Consider the following 27,940-nt stretch of genomic DNA (forward strand, 5'->3'; position numbering starts at 1 on the left):
TGACATGCCGCACGTCAGGGGCTGCTTTGAGATTATGGTGGAAATATGGGAGAAAGAAACGAAAGTTCATAAGAAATGAAGTCGCAGTTTTGGATGCACGTGTGTGAACACTGCCATACTGCCCTGGGTGAGGTGCCAGGGCCGCCTCTCAGGCTCTCCCGGTGCCGCCCCCTCCTGGCAGTGATGTCACTAGGAAGTGGCCGGCCTCCTATATAGAGCACGGCTCGCCGCTCTCACTAGCAGTCCCAGTCATGTCGCCTGCTCGGGCTTTCCTCGGAGGCTGCTGCCGGCTGAGCCGGGCCACCGGGAGAAGGCTGGCGCCGAGCCCCGGACCTCCGCTCAGGGCTGGATGGCTGCGGTACCTCTCTGCGTGTACAGGCGGCCCGGAGGAAGGCGACATGAGGAGGTATCTGAGTGCACACTACAGCGAGGCGAGGAGGAGCATCAACGGTGAGAATGACTGTGCCCCTACTGGGAGGTGGTGAGTGTGTGCTCATGGCTAGGGCACAGAGTGACACAACAGGTGAATGAGGGTCATGCCCCCTGTACACTAATAGTAGCGGGGTCACCTTCCACTCATTCCACAGCTGCCCTTCTATGATCTACCTGGTGCCCCCTGACAGTCCCCTCACCTGAGAGCGGTCACCCTGCAGCCTGACAGTGCCCTCACCTGAGAGCGGCCACTCTGCAGCCTGACAGTGCCCTCACCTGAGAGCGGCCACTCTGCAGCCTGACAGTGCCCTCACCTGAGAGCGGCCACTCTGCAGCCTGACAGTGCCCTCACCTGAGAGCGGCCACTCTGCAGCCTGACAGTGCCCTCACCTGAGAGCGGTCACCCTGCGGCCTGAGAGCGGCCACCCTGCAGCCTGACGGTGCCCTCACCTGAGAGCGGCCACCCTGCAGCCTGACGGTGCCCTCACCTGAGAGCGGCCACCCTGCAGCCTGACGGTGCCCTCACCTGAGAGCGGCCACCCTGCAGCCTGACGGTGCCCTCACCTGAGAGCGGCCACCCTGCAGCCTGACGGTGCCCTCACCTGAGAGCGGCCACCCTGCAGCCTGACGGTGCCCTCACCTGAGAGCGGCCACCCTGCAGCCTGACGGTGCCCTCACCTGAGAGCGGCCACCCTGCAGCCTGACGGTGCCCTCACCTGAGAGCGGCCACCCTGCAGCCTGACGGTGCCCTCACCTGAGAGCGGCCACCCTGCAGCCTGACGGTGCCCTCACCTGAGAGCGGCCACCCTGCAGCCTGACGGTGCCCTCACCTGAGAGCGGCCACCCTGCAGCCTGACGGTGCCCTCACCTGAGAGCGGCCACCCTGCAGCCTGACGGTGCCCTCACCTGAGAGCGGCCACCCTGCAGCCTGACGGTGCCCTCACCTGAGAGCGGCCACCCTGCAGCCTGACGGTGCCCTCACCTGAGAGCGGTCACCCTGCAGCCTGACGGTGCCCTCACCTGAGAGCGGCCACTCTGCAGCCTGACAGTGCCCTCACCTGAGAGCGGTCACCCTGCGGCCTGAGAGCGGCCACCCTGCAGCCTGACGGTCCCCTCACCTGAGAGCGGCCACCCTGCAGCCTGACGGTCCCCTCACCTGAGAGCGGCCACCCTGCAGCCTGACGGTCCCCTCACCTGAGAGCGGCCACCCTGCGGCCTGACGGTCCCCTCACCTGAGAGCGGTCACCCTGCGGCCTGACGGTCCCCTCACCTGAGAGCGGTCACCCTGCGGCCTGACGGTGCCCTCACCTGAGAGCGGTCACCCTGCGGCCTGACGGTGCCCTCACCTGAGAGCGGCCACTCTGCGGCCTGACAGTGCCCTCACCTGAGAGCGGTCACCCTGCGGCCTGAGAGCGGCCACCCTGCAGCCTGACGGTGCCCTCACCTGAGAGCGGCCACCCTGCAGCCTGACGGTGCCCTCACCTGAGAGCGGCCACCCTGCAGCCTGACGGTGCCCTCACCTGAGAGCGGCCACCCTGCAGCCTGACGGTGCCCTCACCTGAGAGCGGCCACCCTGCAGCCTGACGGTGCCCTCACCTGAGAGCGGCCACCCTGCAGCCTGACGGTGCCCTCACCTGAGAGCGGCCACCCTGCAGCCTGACGGTGCCCTCACCTGAGAGCGGCCACCCTGCAGCCTGACGGTGCCCTCACCTGAGAGCGGCCACCCTGCAGCCTGACGGTGCCCTCACCTGAGAGCGGCCACCCTGCAGCCTGACGGTCCCCTCACCTGAGAGCGGCCACTCTGCAGCCTGACGGTGCCCTCACCTGAGAGCGGTCACCCTGCGGCCTGAGAGCGGCCACCCTGCAGCCTGACGGTCCCCTCACCTGAGAGCGGCCACCCTGCAGCCTGACGGTCCCCTCACCTGAGAGCGGCCACCCTGCAGCCTGACGGTCCCCTCACCTGAGAGCGGCCACCCTGCAGCCTGACGGTCCCCTCACCTGAGAGCGGCCACCCTGCAGCCTGACGGTCCCCTCACCTGAGAGCGGCCACCCTGCAGCCTGGCGGTCCCCTCACCTGAGAGCGGCCACCCTGCAGCCTGGCGGTCCCCTCACCTGAGAGCGGCCACCCAGCAGCCTGGCGGTCCCCTCACCTGAGAGCGGCCACCCTGCAGCCTGACGGTGCCCTCACCTGAGAGCGGCCACCCTGCAGCCTGACGGTCCCCTCACCTGAGAGCGGCCACTCTGCAGCCTGACGGTGCCCTCACCTGAGAGCGGTCACCCTGCGGCCTGAGAGCGGCCACCCTGCAGCCTGACGGTGCCCTCACCTGAGAGCGGCCACCCTGCAGCCTGACGGTGCCCTCACCTGAGAGCGGCCACCCTGCAGCCTGACGGTGCCCTCACCTGAGAGCGGCCACCCTGCAGCCTGGCGGTCCCCTCACCTGAGAGCGGCCACCCTGCAGCCTGGCGGTCCCCTCACCTGAGAGCGGCCACCCAGCAGCCTGGCGGTCCCCTCACCTGAGAGCGGCCACCCAGCAGCCTGGCGGTCCCCTCACCTGAGAGCGGCCTCCCTGCAGCCTGACGGTGCCCTCACCTGAGAGCGGCCTCCCTGCAGCCTGACGGTGCCCTCACCTGAGAGCGGCCTCCCTGCAGCCTGACGGTGCCCTCACCTGAGAGCGGCCTCCCTGCAGCCTGACGGTGCCCTCACCTGAGAGCGGCCTCCCTGCAGCCTGACGGTGCCCTCACCTGAGAGCGGCCTCCCTGCAGCCTGACGGTGCCCTCACCTGAGAGCGGCCTCCCTGCAGCCTGACGGTGCCCTCACCTGAGAGCGGCCTCCCTGCAGCCTGACGGTGCCCTCACCTGAGAGCGGCCTCCCTGCAGCCTGACGGTGCCCTCACCTGAGAGCGGCCTCCCTGCAGCCTGACGGTGCCCTCACCTGAGAGCGGCCTCCCTGCAGCCTGACGGTGCCCTCACCTGAGAGCGGCCTCCCTGCAGCCTGACGGTGCCCTCACCTGAGAGCGGCCTCCCTGCAGCCTGACGGTGCCCTCACCTGAGAGCGGCCACCCTGCAGCCTGACGGTGCCCTCACCTGAGAGCGGCCACCCTGCAGCCTGACGGTGCCCTCACCTGAGAGCGGCCACCCTGCAGCCTGACGGTGCCCTCACCTGAGAGCGGCCACCCTGCAGCCTGACGGTGCCCTCACCTGAGAGCGGCCACCCTGCAGCCTGACGGTGCCCTCACCTGAGAGCGGCCACCCTGCAGCCTGACGGTGCCCTCACCTGAGAGCGGCCACCCTGCAGCCTGACGGTGCCCTCACCTGAGAGCGGCCACCCTGCAGCCTGACGGTGCCCTCACCTGAGAGCGGCCACCCTGCAGCCTGACGGTGCCCTCACCTGAGAGCGGCCACCCTGCAGCCTGACGGTGCCCTCACCTGAGAGCGGCCACCCTGCAGCCTGACGGTGCCCTCACCTGAGAGCGGCCACCCTGCAGCCTGACGGTGCCCTCACCTGAGAGCGGCCACCCTGCAGCCTGACGGTGCCCTCACCTGAGAGCGGCCACCCTGCAGCCTGACGGTGCCCTCACCTGAGAGCGGCCACCCTGCAGCCTGACGGTGCCCTCACCTGAGAGCGGCCACCCTGCAGCCTGACGGTGCCCTCACCTGAGAGCGGCCACCCTGCAGCCTGACGGTGCCCTCACCTGAGAGCGGCCACCCTGCAGCCTGACGGTGCCCTCACCTGAGAGCGGCCACCCTGCATCTTGTTCTTCATACATGGCTGATTCCTTGGGGAAGGAATCAGTACACAGCAGCTTATACTACATCCTGATGCTGATATGTAGAAGGATATTTTCATGGCAGCTCGGTGCTGCAGCTTAGCCCCATTCACCTGAATCAGACTGAGCTGCATACAGGCCATGTTATGTAGGTGTCGTCACTGACCTAAGATGACAAGCGACCTATCGGCATGGATACTGACTGTTGCCCCTATTACTCTCGAATCACATATTCTAAAGATGGCTGATCAGTTTACCACTTTCAGCTACATACATGATGCATCTGTAGCTGGGTGTGTGTAGGGGGTGAGTTGGGTGACAACTTCATTGTGTATGGCCAGTTGTAGTGATTGTACACATCTGCTGACTGACATGACCCTCCCCTAAGGAGAAGGACATCAGGAACAGGAGAGGTGGTTCTGGATGTAGCATTGTGCAATATGTTACTGGAGCAGAGACCGGGCTGTTCTCCTGACATGGATACATATACAGCAGTCTCCAGTGTTTGTGTATGTGTGAGAAGATGTCACATATAACATAATGCCTAAGTATGTAGACCCTATCGGAGCAGTGCTTGTGTTTCTTATATACTGAGTAAATGCTGAAATCGTTGATCTTCTCTTGATTTTCTATCATATTCTCGTCTTTCTCTGTGTCACCACCAAATAGAGACTCACAGATGGGCCCAGATATCCTATAACAGATTGTCCGTGAATTTCATTAGTTCCAGCAACAAGTTGTTAATGTGTGCTGGAATATTTCTAAACAGAAACTCCTGTCTGAATGAAATTTGTCTCTGAGCATTATCCAAAATAGGAAAAGTCTCTAGATTTTTGTTTTGAAGATAGTCAGATCCTCAGTTTTTTTTCTCCTGCTATCGTTTTACATATGCTGTCTAATATTTCCCACCCCATGGGATAATGTTATTCACTTAACCTATCCCAATATTCCTTGTGATAATATGGCACAGGCTCAGAGGGAGAAGGTTAGTTGCTTAGCTGCCAAGGACCCAAAGGAGAAGGCACAAGTCCCATATTGCGGCCTCTATCGGATATGGCACTTGGGAGCAGCTGGGTCACAACAGTAAGGGGGGGGGGGGATTCTCAAGTAACAGTGGAAAACTGGAAAAATATAAATATCCCCTATTGTCTTTTATGCCCTCATATGGGAATAATGTTATAGGATGGGTACAGTATTGCAGCTTATATGGGATTTATACATTCAAGCTGTAGAAGACCTATTGGACTGAGGACGTGCTCGGTACACATTTTTATATGTTAATATGTTTTAAAGTGTTTTTACTGTGCATTTGCACATTTTTTATGGACTAATAAAATTAGTATGTATACACGCTTTGGGCGCCGAACGGAAATTTTTTTCACAAAGAGCTACATGCTCACAACCCCTGGAGCTGTAGAAGACAGTGATACGTTAATAATATAAACTCCAGCCTGCCCTACAAAAAACAAGCTCTATCTCCGTCTTTGAAATAGTAAAAAAAAAAGTCTCAGATTGTTTTGTAAATTAAAATATTCCAAAAACTGCTTTAGAGATGTTTTGTGGAAGTTATTAGGATTATTGTGATACCATGTTATTTTTCCTACATAGAAATATGTTCAAAGTTCAATATGTATGTAAGTCGAAACTGTATATTATAATTGTAGATCCCCAGTGACAATTGGAGTTTCAAAATTTTTTGCTGTAATTGGACCAAGGATTATCAATAAAGCTTCATTACAGACACCTTACAGCTGATCATTGCTGTCTGGGACTATAGTAACATCCAGAGAGCTTCACCAGAGGTCACAGGGCTCCTTCTTTAACTAGGGGTCATCTGTAAGGCAGGTGCCCTTAAGTAGGGGACCGACTGTATTCTATTCAGCCTCTGTATATGCCCCCTTAATAGTGGCATGTAACCCTTGTAAAGAAATTTATTCATGGAAAGATAAATAAATTAGGGCTTTACATATTTGGAAGAAGAAAACAAAACCATGGTGGTCCAGAACGTTTCCGGCTTCAATGGGAGTAGTGGTGTCTCGCTAAGAGTGGCCCGGCCTGTACCTATGCATTATTGTGTCAGTCGGATCTGTCTGGTCTGTGCTTTAGCTTGTGAGCATATGTTCAGGAGATCAGGTTTCAGTGATGGTTACCTTCTATGACCTCTTTACTGCTACGCAGGGTTCTGTAAAGGTACTATGAAAACTATTGGATCAGCTTTACCTGCTTCACCAAACACCATTGTTCTAATGGTTATTAGTCTATTATTGTTGCCTCTGAAAAGTGTTTGTATTTTTGTTGTTGTGTGAAGTTGTTTTTTATTTATATGTTATGTGTGTGTGTGTGTGTGTGTGTGTGTGTGTGTGTGTATACATATGTACATATTATGGAAGTTTTATCTCCCTACTGTTTAAATGAGCAGCATTTATAGCAAAACAAAGCCGCTCATTTTAACAGGCCTTTTTCTTTACCGTAAGTTGGGTTTGAAGTTGTTCAATATCTTCCTAATATCTATTTTCTTCTGTTGCAGAGATTATCCCTTCTATTCCAAGTAACATGCTGAATCCAAAGGCTATATTTTCCAACAATGAAATGAGCCTAGAGAACATAGAAATTTATGGCTTTGATTATGACTATACTTTAGCCTTCTACTCTAAAGACCTTCACACTTTGATTTTCAACACGGCTCGTGACCTTCTGATTCACGAGCATCGGGTGAGTCCATCCATATTGTATAAGAAGCTATCAAAAACTGCCTTAATGGAATGGAGATCAATAAACATTTTTCTTTTAGTTTTTGACAATCTTGCAGAAGGCAGGGCCAACGCTTTCAGTTTTCTGCAACTTGCTTGTCGGTTTTGCCATTTTAGTTTGACAGTGAATAAGATGATCAAGTTGCAAAAAAGTTGTTCAATTTTAGATCAATCACTGTATATTTATTTACACATATGTAACTTAGAATTATTGATCATGAACAGGAGAAATGTACAGTTATTTCTTGTTGACCTTGCCCTGGCACAGAATCTATGTGTAATTGGCCATTTTTAGGGGCCAGTGCCTGTAACTCTTAGGAGGAATGATTCCTTCTCCTAGAATGGTATTCTAAGTCTATTATTTTACATATTACATCAACTGATGTTTTTAGTTATTTATATACACTTAAAGGAAATTTGTCTATAACCACAGTAGTAGTAGTAGCTGCAGCAGCATCAGGACTGCAAAAATGCATTGATATACCAGCATTGTAGCTGGACTTTGAACACTCTTTTACACTGCTGTGTGAGATCTTTTCACTGTAATGCAGCACAGTCCCTTCCCCTGTTGTAAAAGGCATCTGTTTCAATACTACAGCAGTTACTCAGGTGGATGAGCTTTGCTGTGTTTAGTGAAGAGATCTCGTACACCAGTGCACCAAGTCCAGCTACAATTCTGTCATATAAATGCATTTTTTACAGTCCTGCTGCTACTTGCAACATATCTCTATAGGAGTACTACCTAACCCTGCTTTTTATGGTCAAAACTCATGCGAAATTCCCTTTAAAGGACCCTTCACTTCTCAGGCTGCCCATATTCAAATGTACTTGGGTCTAATCTGTTAGCCATTAATGGAATGAAGCCCTCTTTCACACTAATAAGATAGTTTGTCACTGGATTATTTAACTTCTGGGAACATTTCAGAAACCACACAGTTTGAGGTTATGGCATCCCTAGTTGCTTAAAGGGGTTGGCCACTTTACCTCATGTTTTTTGTAACGTGTGTGTGTGTGTAAGTGGGAGGCGGGCAGGATATTCATTTACCAATATACATCTAATAAAAGTTCTGCACTGCTTTGTTGATATGTAAAGTGAAGCCTCCTGTCATTTACTTCATTAGCAAGAGATTCCTGACATAGAATGGCCGCAGATGGAGGGTCATGTGATCTCTAACTGTCCATGCACAAACGCGCTGCTAGGACCTTATGATAGTATCCACTAATATATTAGATCAATCATAAGGTCCTGTGCATGGACAGTTAGAGATGACATGACCCTCCATCTGCAGCCATTTTATGTACAGGAATCTCTGGCTTCTGAGGTAAAAGACAGGAGGCTTCACTTTGCATATCAAGAAAGCAGAGCAGAACTATTAATAGATGTGTATTGGTAAATTACCTAATATCCTTCCTCCACACTTACAGACCCATTACAGAAAACATGAGGTAAAGAGACCAATCCCTTTTAAAGGAAACCTACCACTTCTGAAGGTACGTATGAGATGTAAACACCTGAGCTGGTGCCGGAGCTTACCTTAGCTAATGTTTTAAACCGCTATATCGCGGTTTAAACACATTTTGATTTACAGCCCCGCGCGCCTCCATAGGAAGTGCCAGAGGCGTCACGCGCGCACGGCCGCGCGCAGTGCGAAGCTACCTCGGGGCTGTAAATCAAAATGTGTTTAAACCGCGATATAGAGGTTTAAAACACTAGCTAAGGTAAGCTCCGGCACCAGCTCACCCTGAGCTGGTGCCCGGTGTTTACATCTCATACCTACCTTCAGAAGTGGTAGGTTTCCTTTAAGATTCTGTGTAGGAGGAACTATGAATAAATTCAGTAAAATTGGTATATGGATGGTATATACGTAGTTGATATAAGCTGTTCTACACGTTTGTGTATAGGGAGATGATGTTATTCAGCTCTATTCTGCTTTAAATATCAGTTTTACATTGATTTGATAAAAGCTACAAAAATATATGTTTCAACCAATATGAGGCTGAAAAAAATACTGCGGCAGAGCTCAAAGTTTTCCATTTGGCCTAAAAGTGAATAGTTATCTTGGACCGCCGGATTTTTCATGGATTCGGTAACTGTCAGATTTCTGAAGAATGAGGTGGGAGAAAGGAATACGCTCTGTTTAGTTTTATTTTGGTTTCTGGTTTATCTTATAACATTCCTTAGAAAGGTCAGTGAGCTTCATCGTAACTATTATTAAACCAGAAAGCAATAATATATTGGAAAATATGGGTGCAGACAAGGGTGGGCGGGTGAGTAAAACACTCTCCCCTGGGCAAAGAACATGTCCAAAGAATCCTATAAAGTAAAAGCTCTTCTTAAAGGAAACCTACCACATGATATGGTAGGTGTAAGATGGAAATCGCACGTGCGCGCGCCTACATAGGAAGTGAAGGAGAGCCCTTGGTGCGCCGAAGCTCCTTCGGCAATAAAGATTTGTAAAGAAGTGTTTTAAACCGCGATACGGCGGCTTAGGACACTAACAAAAATAAGCTCCGGCACCAGCTCATATCATGTGGTAGGTTTCCTTTAACACATGCACATTGGAATTTACAAATTCCTTATGGTTAAGTATTTCTTGTAAGACTTTGTGCAACCTTCTTGACAGGTCAAACTTCTGAGTGATGCCCATTGATGTACCGGTATATAATTTTTTTAAAGTTTTTTTTTTTTTTTAACAAATTTAAATTGTTTGTCTTAGATCCTGGATCATGTAGAAAAATGCATACAGAGCCTTGTGAAAGCATTCGGCCCCCTAACTTTTGCCACATTTCAGGCTACAAACATAAACATATTAAATTGTAATTTTTTTTTTTTGTGAAGAATCAACAATTGGGACACAATTGTGAAGTGGAACAAAATCTATTGGATATTTTAAACTTTTGTAAAAAATAATAAAGTGTGGCGTGCAATATTATTCGGCCCCTTTACTTTCAGTGCGGCAAACTCACTCCAGAAGTTCAGTGATGATCTCTGAATGATCCAATGTTGTCCTAAATGACTGATGATGATAAATATAATCCACCTGTGTGTAATAGTCTCTTTCTAAATCCACCTGCTCCATGATAGCCTCAGGGTTCAGCATCATGAAGACCAATGAACACACCAGAAAGGTCCATGATACTGTTGTGGGGAAGTTTAAAGCCGGATTTGGATACAAAAAGATTTCACAAACCTTAAACATCCCAAAAACCCTGTGAAAGTGATCATATTGTAATGGAAAGAGTATCAGATCACTGCAAATCTACCAAGACCGGTCTGTCCATCTAATCTTTCATCTCAAGCAAGGAGAAGACTGATCAGAGATGGAGCCAAGAGGCCCATGATCACTCTGGATGAACTGCAGAGATTTATAGCTGATGTGGGAGAGTCTGTCCATAGGACAACAATCAGTCGTACACTGCACAGATCTGGCCTTAATGGAAGAGTGGCAAGAAGAAAGCCATTTCTCATAGATATCCTTAAAAAGCCTTGTTTAAAGTTTGCCACAAACCAGCTGGGAGACACCAAAATGTGTAAGAAGGTGCTATGGTCAGATGTAAAGAATTGGAACTTTTTGACCACAATTACAAACTATCTGGCGTAAAAGCAACACAGCTCATCACCCTGAACACGCCATCCCATCTGTCACACAAGGTGGTGGCAGCATCATGGTTTGGACCATTTTTTTTTTTTTAAGATGGGAAGATGGATGGAGCAAAATACAGGAAGAAAATCTGTTGGAGTCTGCAGAAGATGACCTGAGACTGGGACGGAGATTCTTCTTCCATATTCATCTTCATGATTCCATACATTAAACAAAATCTACAATGGAAGGTTCCCAAACAAATGGCCAAATGGTTAGAATGGCCAAGTCACTGTCCAGACCTGAATCCCATCGAGAATCTGTGGAAAGAGCTGAAAACTGCTGTTCACAATCTCTCTCCATCCAACCTCACTGAGCTCCAGCTGTTTTCCAAGGAAGAATACCCCAATACCCCAAGCGACTTGCAGCTGTAATTGCAGCAAAAGGTGGCGCTGCAAAGTATTAACTTAAGGGGGTCAATTAATATTGAAAGCCCTACTTTTCAGTTTATTATTTATTACAAACATTTTAAGTATCCAATGAATTTTGTTCCACTTCACCATAAAAATGTTTTTAAATCTTTGTTTGAAGCCTGAAATGTGGCAGAAGGTAGAGAATGTCAAGGGGGCCGAATACTTTTCGCAAGGCACTGTATTAAACTTACATAAATGGGCTGTCTTGGGTTTGGCCAGTAAAGAGACATTAGCATTTGTCTGACTTTTTTTTTTTTTTTTTACTCGCTTAAAGGAAATCTACCATTGCTAAAACACAAAAAGGAAATCGGCTATGGTAGTGAGTATAACTAGGTTTTTAACTTCATACTGAGGACATTATGCTATGGCTGTGGTCGGTATTGCATCTGGGCCCCATGCAGCCCCCATGCAGCCAGGCCACAAAATCTGTTTCTAAAAACGTGGAATACCCTTTTATAGACCAAGGGTAACGTTCACATGGCAAATTTGGAGACTGAAAAATCTGCTTCAAAATCCGTTTTCAATGGGAGCACTTTCCTAATTTTGTGTAGGAGTTTACATCCGTATTTGTAAACCATAACCTGGAATGGTCCAAAACTTGTAGCAGATAGATTATTCCATTAAATCTTTGCTCTGTGTAGGATCACCTGCTGTTTTTGGCACATACTTACAATATACAGATACCTGTTGGGGGCAAAAAACAACATGACCTCTCTTCAGGTGAAATCTATTCTAAACTATTTTGGATCTTAAAATCTGGTTTAAAGTCACAAAATCCTGAAGTAGACTTCTGTCATCTTTACTGAGAAGCAATCTTGTCCACCGAAAAAGCAAAAATGTGACAAATATAAAGAATGAAAGTCCAGAGCATCTGAAGGTATATTACGTGTTTGTGCATTTTTTTTATAACGTTAACTCTTTTTGTTACAGTATCCAAATGAATTGAAAAGATATGAGTATGATCCTAACTTCGCAATTCGGGGTCTTCACTACGATGTTCATAAGGTTAGTATTTCGCATCCAGTAGTTCAGTTCTTTTGTCAGAACTGTCCAGACTCTCTGGTCAGATGCAAATTTTACTTGTGTTGTAGTTCTCTATAGTATTTACTACAGTTAAAACAGACATGCATGGAAGTACAAAATTATCCTTCTTTTTACAACTTCCTTGACTGTGAACAAGTATAGGATATCTGGGTTATTACTAAGTTTATAGGACTTGTTTCAATGGAATTCAGTAAGGCTGTAATGCAGTTGATGGGGATGGTGACCTTTTCATCTACCCTGGACTATCATTTAGTTGCACAACCCGTAGATGTTGCGTGCACCATTTCCTATTGACCAGATTTATAGTACCTTGATATTCCTCTAGGAGCGCTCAGTCCCCATAGCCGTTTTAGCCATTTTATTAATAAAGACTGTAAATGTATTTCTTGGTTGTTATGATTCTCTATTTCACACAGTCTTCTGTTTGTAGGCACTGTTAATGAAGATCGATTCCTTCCATTACATTCAGCTGGGGACGGTATACAGGTAAGTCCAGGACTGTTATTGGCATTGTTCTTTTTTTATATACTTCACATCTATCTATTCCTTCTAGCGTTTCTTGACCTTGGACCTACATTACTAATGTGGCTGTTCATAACCTACCAAACAGGGACCAGCACTGAAAATATTTATATGAATACTAGAGAAATTCCACATTGCAGTGGTCTTAACCCCCTCCTTGCCCTTACCTTATTGTAAACCAGACAGCCTCTTTAATTTTTAATGTTGCACGGTGCACATTATATTCATATACTTTAAAACATTAGTGTGTAGCTATGCAAGTTGTTAATGCAAGTGTTTACTGTACACTCACAACTTAAACTGCTACACCAAGGACACACCTTAAAAGGTTTGGCTTTATTTTATTTTTTTATTTTGTAATGTGCATGGGGTTGGATATAAGGAATTTACTAATATAAATTCTTCATTGCTTTCTTGAAATGTAAAAAATCTATAGAAATCTACCATAATCTTATTTTATTTGTTATCCATGACATCCTTCCTCTTAAATCAATTTCTGTGCTGAAAATTCACAGACTGTTACAAGGAGCAGAACATGTCTCACCCGCCCCTGCTCTCTCCCTTCTCCCTCTGCCTGTGTGATCTAGCAGCATCATGAATGGCAGGAGGTAGATATGCTCTGCTCATTGTAACAACCAGTGAAAAGACCTCAATGAGGGGCGCTGGAAACTCCCACCAGAGCCCTTTGTGGCTCACCAGAGTTATGTATGTGTGTGTGTGTGTGTGTCAGTGTGTGTGTGTGTCATAGTCGCGCTCCAGGAATTGTGAGTTTTTCATGGTTTGTTTGCCAGAAAACTTGCATACAATCCACGTTCTATTGAAATGCACAAAACAGTTTTGCCTTCTTAAAATAGTATGGGGACTGGAAGTTTTTGTAGGACTTTATGACTTTGTTGCAGTTTTCAGTAGCTCTCAGGTTTGATCCTAGCGATAAACCTATTCATTTCTTTCATTGTAGATTATATGTTCCAAACTGTGAGTGAATAGGATTGCAAAATAAATTGTTGCTTAATGTTCCAAACTTGGCTAAAAAAATGTGATCAGGAAAAATAGAAATGGCAGTGTGTGGCGTCTGTACGTGTTCACTTCCTTTCTGTAATTAAAACTTGCTCAATAATGAAATAATCTCTTAATCTGTAGTTAGAGATTTGCTCAGATCCAAGTCTCTAAACTGCTTTGTATTATCTTAGCAATTAAACCAATCCTCGTGTATTAGATCTCTGCTCCCAATATCTTTAGTTAATTTTCAAATATCCCAAGTGGTGTGGGGTCACGCAGGGCAATTTCCAAAAGAACCTGATGTGGAGCCTTGATAATGGCTGGAGGTCCAGTTTATGAAGAGAGCCCAGACTAGAGCCCATATATTACATGGATTTCTACATCTTTGTGCCCTTAATAGGTAATCTTCAAATGTGTTCTTTAGGCAGCTGTTACATAAAACATATTAAAAAATATAATGGAAAAATACATTCAAGTTACATTCGGTCATGCCTGTTTTTGTTTTGCCTCCACTCTCATACCAGATCATGGAATATAACCAGGGAGTGTGTGAGGTCAGATACTGAAATGTATGAATGAGAAGATCTGGCTCACAGTTGCCATTGTGTTTATTCACCAACCGGAATGTGCACTTTGTCTTACATACTGTAATGTTTTTGTTGGGGTTTTCCGGATTAGAATAAGAATTTCTTATCTGCAGGATGTGATCATGAGGGTCCAAGTCACAGTGATAGGCTGGGTTCTGCTGGGTTTGCTTTTCAGTTCTTTCATTGGTCCATCAACCCATATGGCATGTTTTCAGTAGATTGATTTTAGGGTATAGTGAAAAGTTTGTTTGTTACTTTGGTTGATACTTAAATCTTGTTTTACTCACTGATTTGGGGACGTGTATGTTTTTGTGTGCTGAATTAATCTATAGCACACAGACAAAAACAACATTCATATGCATGGTGCCTAAATTTATAGTAACACTGAGCCCTGGCTAAATTCTCCAAGCGCTCTCGGCTGTTGGGTTGGGTGAGGAGGGTTTCGTCACCTTTAGGCACCTATGGAGAGAAGGGGAAAGTTTACCAGGGCAAGTACAACATGGGTGACCCTATTGGGGCATAATATTTACCCTTTTTTTAAAAAATTTGGGAACACCCCCTGTAATCTCACTTAAATCCTTATTATTATTTTTTAAGAAAGGAGCCCCTTAATAAAACCCATTAAAGGGAACCCGTCACCACTATTTTCATAAATACAGGTAGTGGCAGGTTCCTATAGAGCTCTAGTAACTATCTGACACCCTGCTTTTAGCTAAAAATTGTTCCCCTCAGATCCCCATAAAATCAGAGTTATAATCTTGCCTGGTATCTATGCAGCTTTGGAGCTAGTCCACGGGGGCGTGGCCTAATGTCATGTGACCAAGGTGACATCATCAAAGGTCCTTGAGCTACCTAATATGAAAACTATACCCCATGTACATATCTGACCACATAAAGCCATCACAGCAGCCTCCATGGACTACCACTCCTCTCCATGCAGGCTGCTGTGATTTCATTTGATAAAATATGCTGTGATTTCATAGTGTACAGTTCCTAATGCTACAAAAGCTATAGGACCTGCGATGTCACCCTGGTCACATGACATTATAGCAGCATACAGAGATAGGGATGGGGAGGAGCTGCTGGATTCAGCCCGAGGAGGCCACGCCCACCTGGACTACATGTAGCCATGCTTAGTTACCAGATAAAACTATAAAGTTGAATATATGGGAATCTCAGGGGCATAATTTTTAGCTACAAGCAGGGTGTCAAATAGTTATTAGAGCTCTATAGGAACCTGTCACTAGCTGTATTTGTGAAAATAGTGGTGACGGGTTCCCTTTAAGTGTGGTTTGCATTGTAACATATACATGATTACACATTATTTCATCTACTGTACATATTTGAGTATGAGCCCACTCGAATATAAGCCTGCCGGCTTTGATTTGATGTCATCATGGCTGCGACACATCTGTGTCATAGTGTGTGTGCAGGTACAGTGGATGGACCCATCTCTATCCACACTGTATCACAGAAAGACAAGAGGAAAGGATCTTCTGGGAGCGGCAGAGTTAAGAACAAAGTTTATTATTTTTTTTATTTACTCGATTATAAGCCGAGTGGGACTTTTTCAGCACAAATATTGTGCTAAAAACTTGCCTTATACTCAAGCATATACAGTACATACACCGTCACAACATAAAGATTTTATTAAAGGGATTGTCCAATTTTAGCAAATAGTTGATATGGTATCAATTCCCCACGGTTTTCTAGATCTCTGCTTGCTGTCATTTTATAGAAAGCTTCTATGTTTACTTCCAGTGGATAGAAATCTGACCATGGTCGTGTGATGTCAGAGCTGTGTATCAGTGTGACACCACATGACCATGGACAGATCCACTGGAAGTAAACCTAGAAGCTTTAGGAAGGAAAGCAGAAATCTGGAAAACCATTAGGAATTCATACAGAAACTATACTTAAAATTGAATAACTTTTCATTACACAAACCATCTCCAAAAACAGAAGTGGTTGACCACTTTCTGCAAATAATGGAGGAGTCATGAGGGATGTGGCAGAACCCTTGTTATCTGGTGTATAACACTTCTATTTTATAATAAGCAATTAGTGAAGCTTAATACATGAAATTTCCTGTTTGCTGCAAGAAAAAAATATAAAGTGACATATTTTCTACTTTCTATCATTTGAAAATCCAGCAGATTATTTGTCATTTTCTTTTCAGAGGATTTGAAGTTGTCCCAGATTCTGAAGTTATTGAAATGTATCAAGGCTCCCATGTACCTCTAGAACAGATGAGTGACTTTTATGGAAAGGTAAATATATTATTCTTAGACTTCTCATTTCATTATTTCTTGCAGATCCTTGTCTCTGTTAAATTTTTACATGGACCAGCCGGGTATAGAACCACAGCAGCTATTATTGCTATAGTAGTTAATGGCCTTGTGCCATCTCGGTCATGGAAATCTGAGAAGAAAAAAAGGCTTTGGGGCCTAGAATTTTCTTGCACTTCTCATTTATTGGCATACACTAGGATGTACAGTAAGAACCAGGATTACCAATAAAGCAGTTATAACGGTTTATTGTAGCCTAAGGCAAAAGTACATTAAATTGACAACATCCAGAGGTCCGTTTGTAACGTATGTAAGTCGGGTGTTCTTAAGTAGGGGACCGCCTGTAATTAATATTTTGTGATCCTGCCCCAATCATTTGTAACAAAGTGCCAATTCCTTTACAGAGTTCAGAAGGAAACACATTGAAGCAGTTCATGGATATCTTCTCCTTGCCAGAGATGACGTTGCTCTCTTGTGTCAATGATTATTTCCTGAAAAACAACATTGACTATGAACCTGTGCATTTGTATAAAGATGTAAAGGTACGTAATACATAAAATACAGCACAGGACAGGTACCCATAGCAGAATTGTATTTAAATGGCACCCTATTTCTGGCTAAAAAGGCAGCGCTACTGATTACCCACCCCCCAGAAAAAAGACTTTATAATCATATACAACTCTGCCAAGTCAGGCCATCCCTCTAGTTCTCACTCCCTCCTACTCCTTCCCTCCAGTGGGGAGGAGTTTACTTGCTCTTACTGTTAGCATTACAAAGATTAGATTATAAAGTCTTTTTTTGGGGGATCATTAGCCCTGATTAGTGGTAGACAGATCTATCCATAGTATTGGGGCAGTCGGCCCGGCTCCACATTCACTTCAGTGCATGTGCTCTTCCGGCTCTGATTGTTGTGTAATATCCAGAGGCTGTTTCTGTAATCTAATCTCCATTCTTGTGTTTTTATGCATATTTTGGTCCATTATGAATCTTTTTCTCTTTTATAATTGCATATTGCGACAGGATGCAATTCGAGATGTCCATGTGAAAGGACTGATGTACCGAGCTGTGGAGGCTGACATTGGTAAGGAGGGTGTAACTCATTACAGGCAGTCCCCGGGTTACATACAAGATAGGGTCTGGAGGTTTGTTCTTAAGTTGAATTTGTATGTAAGTCGAAACTGTATATTTTATAATTGAAGTTCTAGACAAATTTTTTTCTTTTGCCCCAGTGAAAATTGGAGTTTCAAAATTTTTGCTGTAATTGGACCAAGAATTATCAATAAAGCTGCATTACAGACACCGTACAGCTGATCATTGCAGTCTGGGACTATGGTAAAGCATTTAGAGAGCTTCACCAGAGATCACAGTGGGCAGAGGGGTCCGTCTGTAACTATGGGTTGTCTGTAAGTCGGGTGTCCTTAAGTAGGGGACCGCCTGTACATGATATCATGATGCAAGTCTTATGGATTGCTTGTGGAGCAACAGATAATTTCTGTTTGACTGCTCATATTGTTCAATTAGACTCTGCAAAGAGATTATACCTCTTTATGGATGTTATGATGGCATTGAAATATGAACTTTATACACAACCAGAGATCAATTGAAACCTAACACGAATCAAAGTTTCACAAATCTGCCTTTCGTGTTCACTTGTCAAAACATTTCCCATTTCAGCATCTACATAAAAGTACTTTTTCTCCTGCAATTTTTATCCTGGGCACTAGATAGACTAAGACTTTCTAAACATGTAGGGTTTTTGTTCTATGCAGTAGCCCCCTCTTATATATCACAGACACAACAGACAGGATTACATTGCCATGAGGCTGCGCTTTTGTATATCCCTAAATTCTATTAGCAAAAAAGAGGGAAGATGGCAGCCATCTCTCGCATAATCGTGGTCAGAAAATGGAAGAAAAAAAGTTATTTCATTTTGATTCATTGAATTTCATCTTGATTCATTAAAATCACATTGTAAAAGACATAACTGTTTCCCTTTTAAAAGAAAAACATTAACAAATTCCCATGACACTTTGTGCATAATTTATGTGTTATATGTTTTTATTTGAGTTTTTTTTAGAGTTTGAAGGCATTAAAGACTACCTCAAGTCGATTTCAGACCCTAAGTCACACCATCCTTATGCACCTGTGGTTAAGGGCCTCAAATTGACCTTTTTTCATATAGAAAATAATAAACTGTAATACTTTTCTGGATGTGAGTCTTATTGGGCACATCAGACTTGCATCAGATGATCCGATGCATCCGGGGCCTACGTTTTTTTTTTTTTTTTTTTTTTTTTTTTTTTTTGGTTTGCTTTTTTTTTCCCGACTGCTTAAAATTCATATAGGGTGATTTGGGACCCTAAACCGGTCCATAAGGATCTGTGGGTAGTTTAGTGTCCCAAATCACCATGACCGGTTCCCTTTAAGTAAAAAAAACAATAATATATTTGGGTACAAATATGGTGACAAAATAACAAGAGGTTTAGTCTATGACAAAGAATAGCAGCCACAATCATGTGTATAGGAGGAAAAGATGAAGTGGATAAATTAAAGAGGTTTTGGTTGTGACACCCGACATCCCTGCTGAGGAAGCGGACCACTCAGCCCTAGTGTATCGGCTGTCCCATAGAACTCTAGGTGCAGTGTAGATGAGAACTACGTTTATGTCATTCCAAGTTTATGCCTTGAAATCAAATCAATATCTCTTTTCAGCATTTTGAGAGAATATGCAGTATTTGTGATTTGGTTTTAAGAATTGTCTTATACTTGGATTAATATATATTTTCTTTTTCCTAGAGAGATATATTTGCTATGGGGAGAAAACTCAAGCTGTATTGGCAAAGTTGGCAAACCATGGAAAAAAGATGTTTCTTATAACAAACAGCCCCAGTAGCTTTGTGTAAGTCCTCATTACAAATTCCATGAGGCTGTTTGATGTAATGTGCAAGTCACTGCAACGTTTATATTGTGTCACAATTTATATTGGTTGTTTTTATACATTTACTACTACTACAATCAATTAGACATTTTTTTTCTTTGTCTACTACAAACAGTTTTGCTGCTTATTTTATAAAATGGTGTTTACAAATGAATAATTTTGCAGAATTTCTTTTCAGGGACAAAGGAATGAATTTCATTGTGGGAAAAGATTGGAGAGATCTTTTCGACGTTGTAATTGTTCAAGCTGACAAACCAAATTTCTTCAATGACAAAAGAAGGTATGCAACAGCTTTAAGGAAATCTTCCATCAAAATCCATCATGATAAACCATGGACACTTACTCATAGATCCAGGCACTGCGACTGTGCTAATATCCTTATATTTGTTATCCATGGCCTCCTTTTTTTAACTTTTAACATTATGCTAATGAGCAAGAAGAGCTCTGGGAGGCGTCTCCCCCTACCACTTACTCCCCCAGCACTTCCATCTGCCTCCTGTTATCTCATACAGTGTGAGGAGGGAAGTGATCCTGCACATTGTAACAGCCTGTGAAGCTACAACACAGATTGGCTCTGTTAACGTCTACAAGAGCCCTTCAGGCTAATTGGCATGAAGATACAAATATAAGAAGATTACTACAGTCATGGTGCCTGGATTTTAAGGACCACTCCCTGGCAGAGTGGTCAGTGCAGAGACAGGATGCTGTATGGACTGTGATTTGCAGGACGACCATGGTTGTCTAAAACAGACCATAACCTAAACTTGCTTGTGGCTCAGACCATGCTGCGTGAATTAGGATGGATTATATTTTTAAGTAGAAAACTTGGCATCTGGTCAATAGATGGATTGAGAAATGCATTTGCCAGCAGGCACACAACACCATTATTGTAATGGAGACTTGGCTAATGGATAGTTTCCTTCACAATCGCTTGATCTTGTTAAAGTAGCATTGATGCAATGTTTAATGGTGGGAATAGTTTTATAGACATTAACTGGTTTAATCTGGGTTTATGCTTTCAGACTTGCTGTTAATTGTAGCCTTTAGACTGAAATAATTTATATGGCCGTCATTATTACATGGAATAATAAAGAACTTCCTGTTGTGATTGGGAATGAAGAGTAATTGAAGCTAATGTAAAACTAGCATAGGGAAAGACCTTAGTACAGTGATGTTCCTTATATCTGAATTATGGTTATGATATAGGAATGTAGACTGCTGCATCAATCCAAAATCTGAAAAAGTCAGAAGCAAAATACTTTGCTGAATAAACGAAGAAAACTCCAAATCCGGTTCAATAAAATATCCTAACATTTTTATTGTCACTCTACATTGAACTATAAATTAAATGGCATCTACCACCAGATTACTGGTTGTAGAGTGTCCTAAATAGGCTTCTCATTACAGGGGGGACTGTGTTTTACATGTATGTCGAAGTTTTTAGTGCCCGTGATAACTTTATGAACGCCCCTAATGCCCCTAGTCTCCTAGTTCCCCTGCCCTGGGGGGAGGGGCGTGCATAAATTGCTATCGCCAGTTTGTTTGCATTTTTAATGCCGAAATAATTAACTTTGTAAGGCACGTCCCCACCCTCTCCTAAACGTAAGGAGCAACCTATTTAGGACACTCTCTACCATGAGTAGTCTGGTGGTAGATGACCTTTAAGCAACTTTGCAATAAAACATATTTTAACAAACCTTTCTGCTGTTGATTTGTGGAGATCCTATGTAGGGCATAGGGAGACTTAGTACATGAATTGCAACAAAAAACTGGTATACTGGCCACAGCGAGGATGTGAGGGACTGAGCGTCTAGTGTGTCTGGCAAATTTATGTTAACGAACCTGAAGGGTTCTGGGGGATTAACAGAACTCCACCGTGCTACAGCTTCAAGGAAACAACTGTCTCCCCCATTCCCCTTCTACCTCAGCACTTTCCCCTCCCTGTGCCTGATGTAATCTCACAGCAGCAGAGGGTGTTTCAACACACCGTGGGAGGGGGAAGTGCTCCTGTAACAGCCTGTGAAGCTACAACACAGAGTGGCTCTGGTAATGTCCCTGGTGTAGCCATGCTTGATTTTCATTATAGATTTTCTTTAATAGTTATGGGAAAATCTGGATCCATTTTACACTTTCGCTCCTGAAACTCTTAGTTATACAGTAAAATTGCTTTAGTCCAGCCCTTTCATGATTTTCAGTTTTTTTGTGTTTTTTTTTTTTTTTAAATATTTCTTCAGACCTTTCCGGAAGGTTACAGATCGAGGAGTTTTACTGTGGGATAAAATTCACCAACTAGAAAAGGGCAAGATTTACAAGCAGGTTTGTACTTTTAGCTTTTTTATATTCTTATTAAGGCTTGCAATATATGTTGAATAATTTTGAATGGTTTATGCATTTTGTTTTTTCCTTTCTATAGGGCAACCTGTTTGAATTTTTGAAGCTCACTGGTTGGCGAGGATCTAAAGTCTTATACTTTGGTGATCACATATATAGTGATCTGGCAGTAAGTCCTGTCTCTTAGAACATAAAACCTGTATAAAAATAAATCCAATTTAGCATCTGCTAGTAGCAGCTATGTTTGTTTGCTAGATACTTCTTTCACTCGTATATTGTTGCTATCAGCATTGCAGATCTTTAGAAGGGATTATTGTGCAGTACAAAATTTAGGTAGTTGGGTTGGTATTTTGTACAACTGCAAAAATATTTATTGCAAAATATATACTGAAACCCTTTATAATGCTACAGTAAGACAAATAATTAAAAAAGGAAACATTTACATTGCTATAAATGTAAGAGAACATTACACATATAATTTTTATGGAATTGATCCAGTTTAATGACCGCATCAAATTATCACGAAGCCCACAGGAAGGACTACCAGTTATACAGCAAATTATAAGATGACAATTTGGTCCTATAAATCATTTTAGCCCTTCTGGTCATCCTCACCATAACGTCACAGAGATGGGGCTCACTCTGGGTGCACTGTAGCCTAACATGCACAATGTATGTGCTGGGCTAACAGAGAGTGAAACTTGTCATAAGGGAGGGATGTGGGACGTCCTTTACAACATATGGGTTGAATGGAGGTGGAGAGAGCTTGACTTCAGTGTTGTACTTCCCAGCATGCTGCAGATTCTAAGCCCGTTTCCACTGCATGATTTTTTCCCCAATATGTGGATGGGATTTGTATAATCCAATCTACATTGCTGTCAATATAAATAACTGATAATAAATAAACCCCCTTAAAAGGGGTTTTGAAAGTAAATACATTATTTTTAAATCCGTATTATTATTATTATTATTATTATTATTATTTATTATAAATCCTACCTCCTCAGTGGCCTTTCAAAAAATTTGAAAACCTCTTAAACTGGTGACAGGGGAGGATGCCTCATCTAGTCGTGCAGTTGTCACACAAGATATGGCTAGCGATTAGTGCATTGGGCTAATGTAACACAACATGGGCATATCAATTAACCCTGACTGGCTGTAATTTGGCAAGATGACTGCACAACTAAATAATGACTAGTTAAATAAAAATAAAAATTATCTCAGGGTTGACCTTGGTTGACGGGTATTTTTCTTTTATGTGATTGTTAACATAACTTTTCATCCGACTTGTTACAGTGAAATATGTTGCAGGATAGCCCACACTATACTTTCCTATGCAGCCTTCTTGTGATTTTTAGAAATTTGTGATTCGGTAGTCTGCAAGTCTATACAATCCTATGTTGCCTCCTTATTATCTAGGACCTAACCTTAAAGCATGGGTGGAGGACAGGTGCCATAATTCCTGAGCTGAAATCAGAACTTACGATCATGAACACTTCTGAGTATATTGAGACGATGGCCTGGCTGCAGGGTCTAACCGGTTTACTTGAACGAATGCAGGTATGTGGGAAAATAAGTAAGTTGGTGGTTTCATCTGACCATTGTGCAGGCCGGGCTAGCGGCCATTGATCTCCCCCTGCTTCAGTTCATGTACATAGTATACCTCCTTCTCATCTCATTGTTTTGTTTCTAAAAGATGTCCAGCCTGAATTTAAACATCCTGATCCAGTTCATGTAATTCTATATTAAATGGCTACTCTTTTCTTTCTCTCTCTATGCTGTACTATTTTTTTTAATTTATTTTATTAAAAGTGGAACTGAAAAAGGGTCTCACATAAACTCTTCTTCAATTTTGTTTTTTCTCAAACAGGTTTACAGAGATGCCGAGTCACAGATGCTCTTACGCGATTGGATAAGAGAGAGGCAACAGATGAGGTAAATTTTTTTTCTTTGACGTTCCTCTGCTCTTTTGAACTGGTTTACAAACCTGCTTGTCTTCAATGAGGATAGGAGATTAAGGGTAACTGCACAGGAATGTAGACAAAATCAGATGTAAAAAACTGTAATGGTATACCCATCTGGACATTCACCTTTTAATTAAAATGTATCTGCCATATATACCAGCATTTCTTCAACTGCATTTTATAAAAAATTGTAGCTGTGTGAAAATTCCCATAAATGTAGCCATGATGTCCCTTAGAAAAAAGACCATCTGATATGACCATCGTCACACTCCGGCAGCCGTGCATTCAAGACGGTTGTGGGACATATAGTATTTCATATACAAAAATTATTTTGTTTCTTTGTGCAATCACTGCAGCAGAAGTGGTTGTATCCAAGGACAGCTATCTGATGCCTTGGGAAACATATGACTGCATTTATGGGAAATTATCTACATACAGGTAATTAACATCCAACTGAGGAAATGTATCTATAGAGCCGTTGAATTGCTGCCAAAGTCTTTTTATATACAGAGGATGGTGGTGATTTGGCAACCACAGCCATGTGCATGCTACAGTAGGAGGTTCATTAAAAAGTATTGCATTTAGCGAAGTCATTGTTTTTTAATATTTTTTGGGGGATTTATCTCATTCTTATGTTGCTGCTCTTCTATATATCTGCTGTCCAATATTGCACACCCCTAAGTAAAATTGCAGCAAAAACATGGCAGAATCGGGGCCGATCCTGATTTTAAATTAAATGCTCCTTACCCACATTAAAAAAGAGACCAACTCCTATCAGAAATAAATCTAGTGCAAATGGAAGCCCAGCACACGTCCTCCCTAGGCGATAGGTGGGCCGAGGCACACACCTCCCCTTCCAGTATATCGGCAGATCCAGCAAAAAAAAAATGTATACTCACCTACCTTCAGTCCTGGCAGCCACCTCCTCGTTCCTGCTCTTATTACACCGGACACAGGCAGCAGTGCCATCTCTGAAACAGTGACATTACTGCGGTGCGGCATGGGTCACACGCTCAGCGGTATGTGCATCTTTAAAGAGGACCTGTCACCTAAATTTTCGGCACTAGGAGCTGCTTACTAAAGTAAGCAGCTCCTAGTGCTTGATCAAACGCTGCAGTGTTAGAGTGATAGTGTTACTGGAAACCTCCGGTAACGCTATCAAACACTTTAGTAAGCAGCTCCTAGTGCCGATAAATTGGGTGACAGGTCCTCTTTAAGAGTCACATACAGTTGTTACCAATGAGGGCTGAGACGTCGTCCCCAAGAGTGGGAGGCGAGGGTGGTGCCATAGGCAATCACCTACTCCTCTTCCTTCCCTACTGCTAGCATTGTAGAATGTAAGCTCCAATATTTGGCAATAAAAACATTGTAGAGAATAAAAAAATGTTGATAAATATTGACAATGATAAATTAAGGTAATGCCACAAATGCTACTTCTTACCAGCTAATACTTCCTAATAATTCTTCTGTCTAATGTAGGGACAAGGCTCGAAAAATCTTTAACCCCCGTTTTGGCAGTATATTCCGGACTGATCATAATCCCACCTACTTCTTGAGGCGCCTCTCTCGGTTTGCTGATATTTACATGGAATCCTTAAGCTGCTTACTGAACTATGACCTGCATCACACTTTTTATCCAAAGAGAACACCGCTCCAGCATGAGGTCCCTGTGTGGTCTGAACAGCAGTACCCTGGTACATTCGGGATCCCATTCTTGCAGCAAATAGCTCAGCAGAAGTGATTCTTCCCCTCCAGTCATGTACTGTTATGGCTTCATGGATGATGAACTGAATGTAGCTTTTAGAAGTCATTTGTAACACTCTACAATTTACCAGCTTTTATGGAGTGCAGATTGCCACATGTATTTAGACCTGAACATGAGTGATGACTTGTACAAAGCAGCAATGTTTTTATGTTGTTTTTTTTTAGACCCGTTACCGATTCACTCAAGAATTTTAGGGTTCTCTTCATATCGCAGCTATTTTTACAGTTGTAGAATGTCTTCAATTAGTTTGGAAGTGTATAATTTTATCAAGATTTGTTTTATAATCTCTTATTTTCTATTAGACTATGCGCTCCTTAAACGATAAGCCATGTAAAGCATGTAGTATGAAGTCTCCAATCAGTACCCAGTACAAACTATTGAGCCGCTCCTGTCTGAATGGACCTGGCCAACCTGGTATCACTCTTGCCACTCATCCAGCCCCTTGTCTATATCTCTTATCTGGTCCACTTCAGTCTTCTAGTAGCCTGCACTCACCAGCTGGTTTCTCTTCTGCAAATGAGGAAATGGGTCTTGAGGTATAGGGTGGGCCTAATATCGGATACGTTCTGTTATCAGATTGTTGTGATGCCTTGCTTTGTTTTCTCAAATATAGAATGTTTCTGTGGATTGTTCTACAATGTATACTTGTCTCACAACAGTTTTTTTTTTAAATCCTCTAACAGAAAGTTAAAAAAATGTCCTATGCGCACATAGCCAGATCCGTGTACCTGGAAATGTAGTGCATTTCACAAGGCAAATAGTCGATGGAAACCAGCCAGTATGTGGAATAGAAACTTTGGTATCATGCAAAAATGCCATCCTTGCTTCAGGTACAAGAAATGAAGTTAGTACAGTCTGAGTTGTATGGACTTTGGACGTGATCATTTATCCCCTAAAGTAGGGGAACAAAGTGCAATTTTCAGCACAAAGCTTCTTCTGGCCTAAGCAATTTTTTTTGTTTAAAAGGTTATTTTAAAGAAGTAAAAAAATTCTTGTGTGAGATTTGTGAATGTATCAGTTAGTTACTACTTGACATTTCTTTATACAAAGCCTGCAGGGAATAGGCAGATGAGATGGGATGGAAGTGGAGAAAACTAGATCTGTCACTATACCAGGGTGAATGTGTTCCTGTGTGTGTGCTTTGTGATATATTGTGGTTTTGCTTGCTCTGGTAGTGTCTTTTTGTTTTTTAACATTTGGAATTTTTGCCCTCTTTCCAAAACAGATGACCTTTCAGAACGAAGCACATAGACCCCAACCCCTCTTACTGTTCATGCAAGGGGTGCTACAGACAAGCGTTTCTCTGAAGTAACTTATTGTTTTCTAGCTCTAGGTTTGTTCTATGTTGCTTTAGTTAGTACAATCTATTCTCAGATACTTTTGGGAAATGAGACACAGAACGAGTATAAATAATGGAATATACCAGGCTATTGAATATTCCATGAATGTCTCCTTTTATTTATTGCTTATCGTAGCTTATAGAATTGATGCTACAACTTGGTTTAGATACACGCTACTAATTTTCTGTCTGAGAGACGATTTGCTTGTTTTCTAATGCCTGATATTTGGCGTGTGTATTGCTTGTGTGGTCATAGGGTGACTGTGACTTTGAAGTATGTTTACACTGCAGGAGTTGTGATATTGTCTATAGCACTATACATTAATCTAGACCAGCACAGCCACTACAATAGGATTGTAAGTACATTATGTTGCCTTATTGCACATTTTATATTGAGTAGTAAATTGCTGACTTAGAGTATTTCTAAATGGTACCAGCTTATCTATACAATGTATTTTGGTATGATCCTGTGCAATCTATTTATGACAGGTAAACTTGATAAACTATGTAATATTTATTGTATTACATTTCTGTATGAATTCATTTTTCTGTTTTACCAGTGATTTTAGTAAAATATTAATAAATGTGTTTAAACTTTTTTATTGGTTGTTTTATTCATTAAAGGGCCCACTGACTTAATCTGCATAGGGATATGCTATTGACCTTATTGGGGGGAAAGGAATCCATAAATGTACTCCTCACCAGATGAAACTTTAACCCTCTTTCATGGTTGTCTTTTTATGTATGGAATATGAACTGAGCTGGTTGAAGCATTGAGAACAAGAGCATAACTAGTAAAGACATGTGTGGCATAATCAAGTATATCTATGTAAAATAGAGTGACCCATATTACAGCCAGGTACAGTTGGTATGGAAAGTATTCACACCCCTTTTAAATTTTCCCCTCTGTTTCATTGCAGCCAATTGGTAAGATCAAAAAAGTTCTTTTTCCCTTACATCCCCCATGACGGCCCCACCTGGAGGATGACCCCTTGACCTCTGTGGGGACAGGAAGCAGAGAAGGTTAAAAGCCCCACCCCTGCATCCATACTCCAGTGTCTTCCTGTCCCCACACGGGGCAGGGAGCAGAGAGAGGTCTCTCCTCACGTTCCTCCTCCGGGGGAAGGCTGTGGGGGGGACCGCCGTACATGCGCGTGTAT

The 27,940-nt window shown here is 43.4% G+C and overlaps 1 protein-coding gene across 1 annotated transcript; it reads left to right on the forward strand.

Moving 5' to 3' along the window:
* Window positions 1-178: 178 nt before the first annotated feature.
* NT5DC3 (5'-nucleotidase domain containing 3) lies at window positions 179-27,378 on the forward strand. Its single transcript, XM_072146373.1, has 14 exons — window positions 179-450; window positions 6,727-6,911; window positions 11,934-12,008; window positions 12,478-12,533; window positions 16,335-16,425; window positions 16,848-16,985; window positions 17,464-17,524; window positions 19,240-19,342; window positions 19,560-19,661; window positions 21,616-21,697; window positions 21,795-21,881; window positions 23,132-23,272; window positions 23,583-23,647; window positions 25,156-27,378. Exons 1-14 carry the CDS (start codon window positions 252-254, stop codon window positions 25,415-25,417), a joined length of 1,647 nt encoding a protein of 548 aa, XP_072002474.1. The 5' UTR covers window positions 179-251; the 3' UTR covers window positions 25,418-27,378.
* The last annotated feature ends 562 nt before the right edge of the window (window positions 27,379-27,940 follow it).

This window comes from Engystomops pustulosus, chromosome 4 (genome assembly GCF_040894005.1).
Source record: "Engystomops pustulosus chromosome 4, aEngPut4.maternal, whole genome shotgun sequence".
NCBI lineage: Eukaryota > Metazoa > Chordata > Amphibia > Anura > Leptodactylidae > Engystomops > Engystomops pustulosus.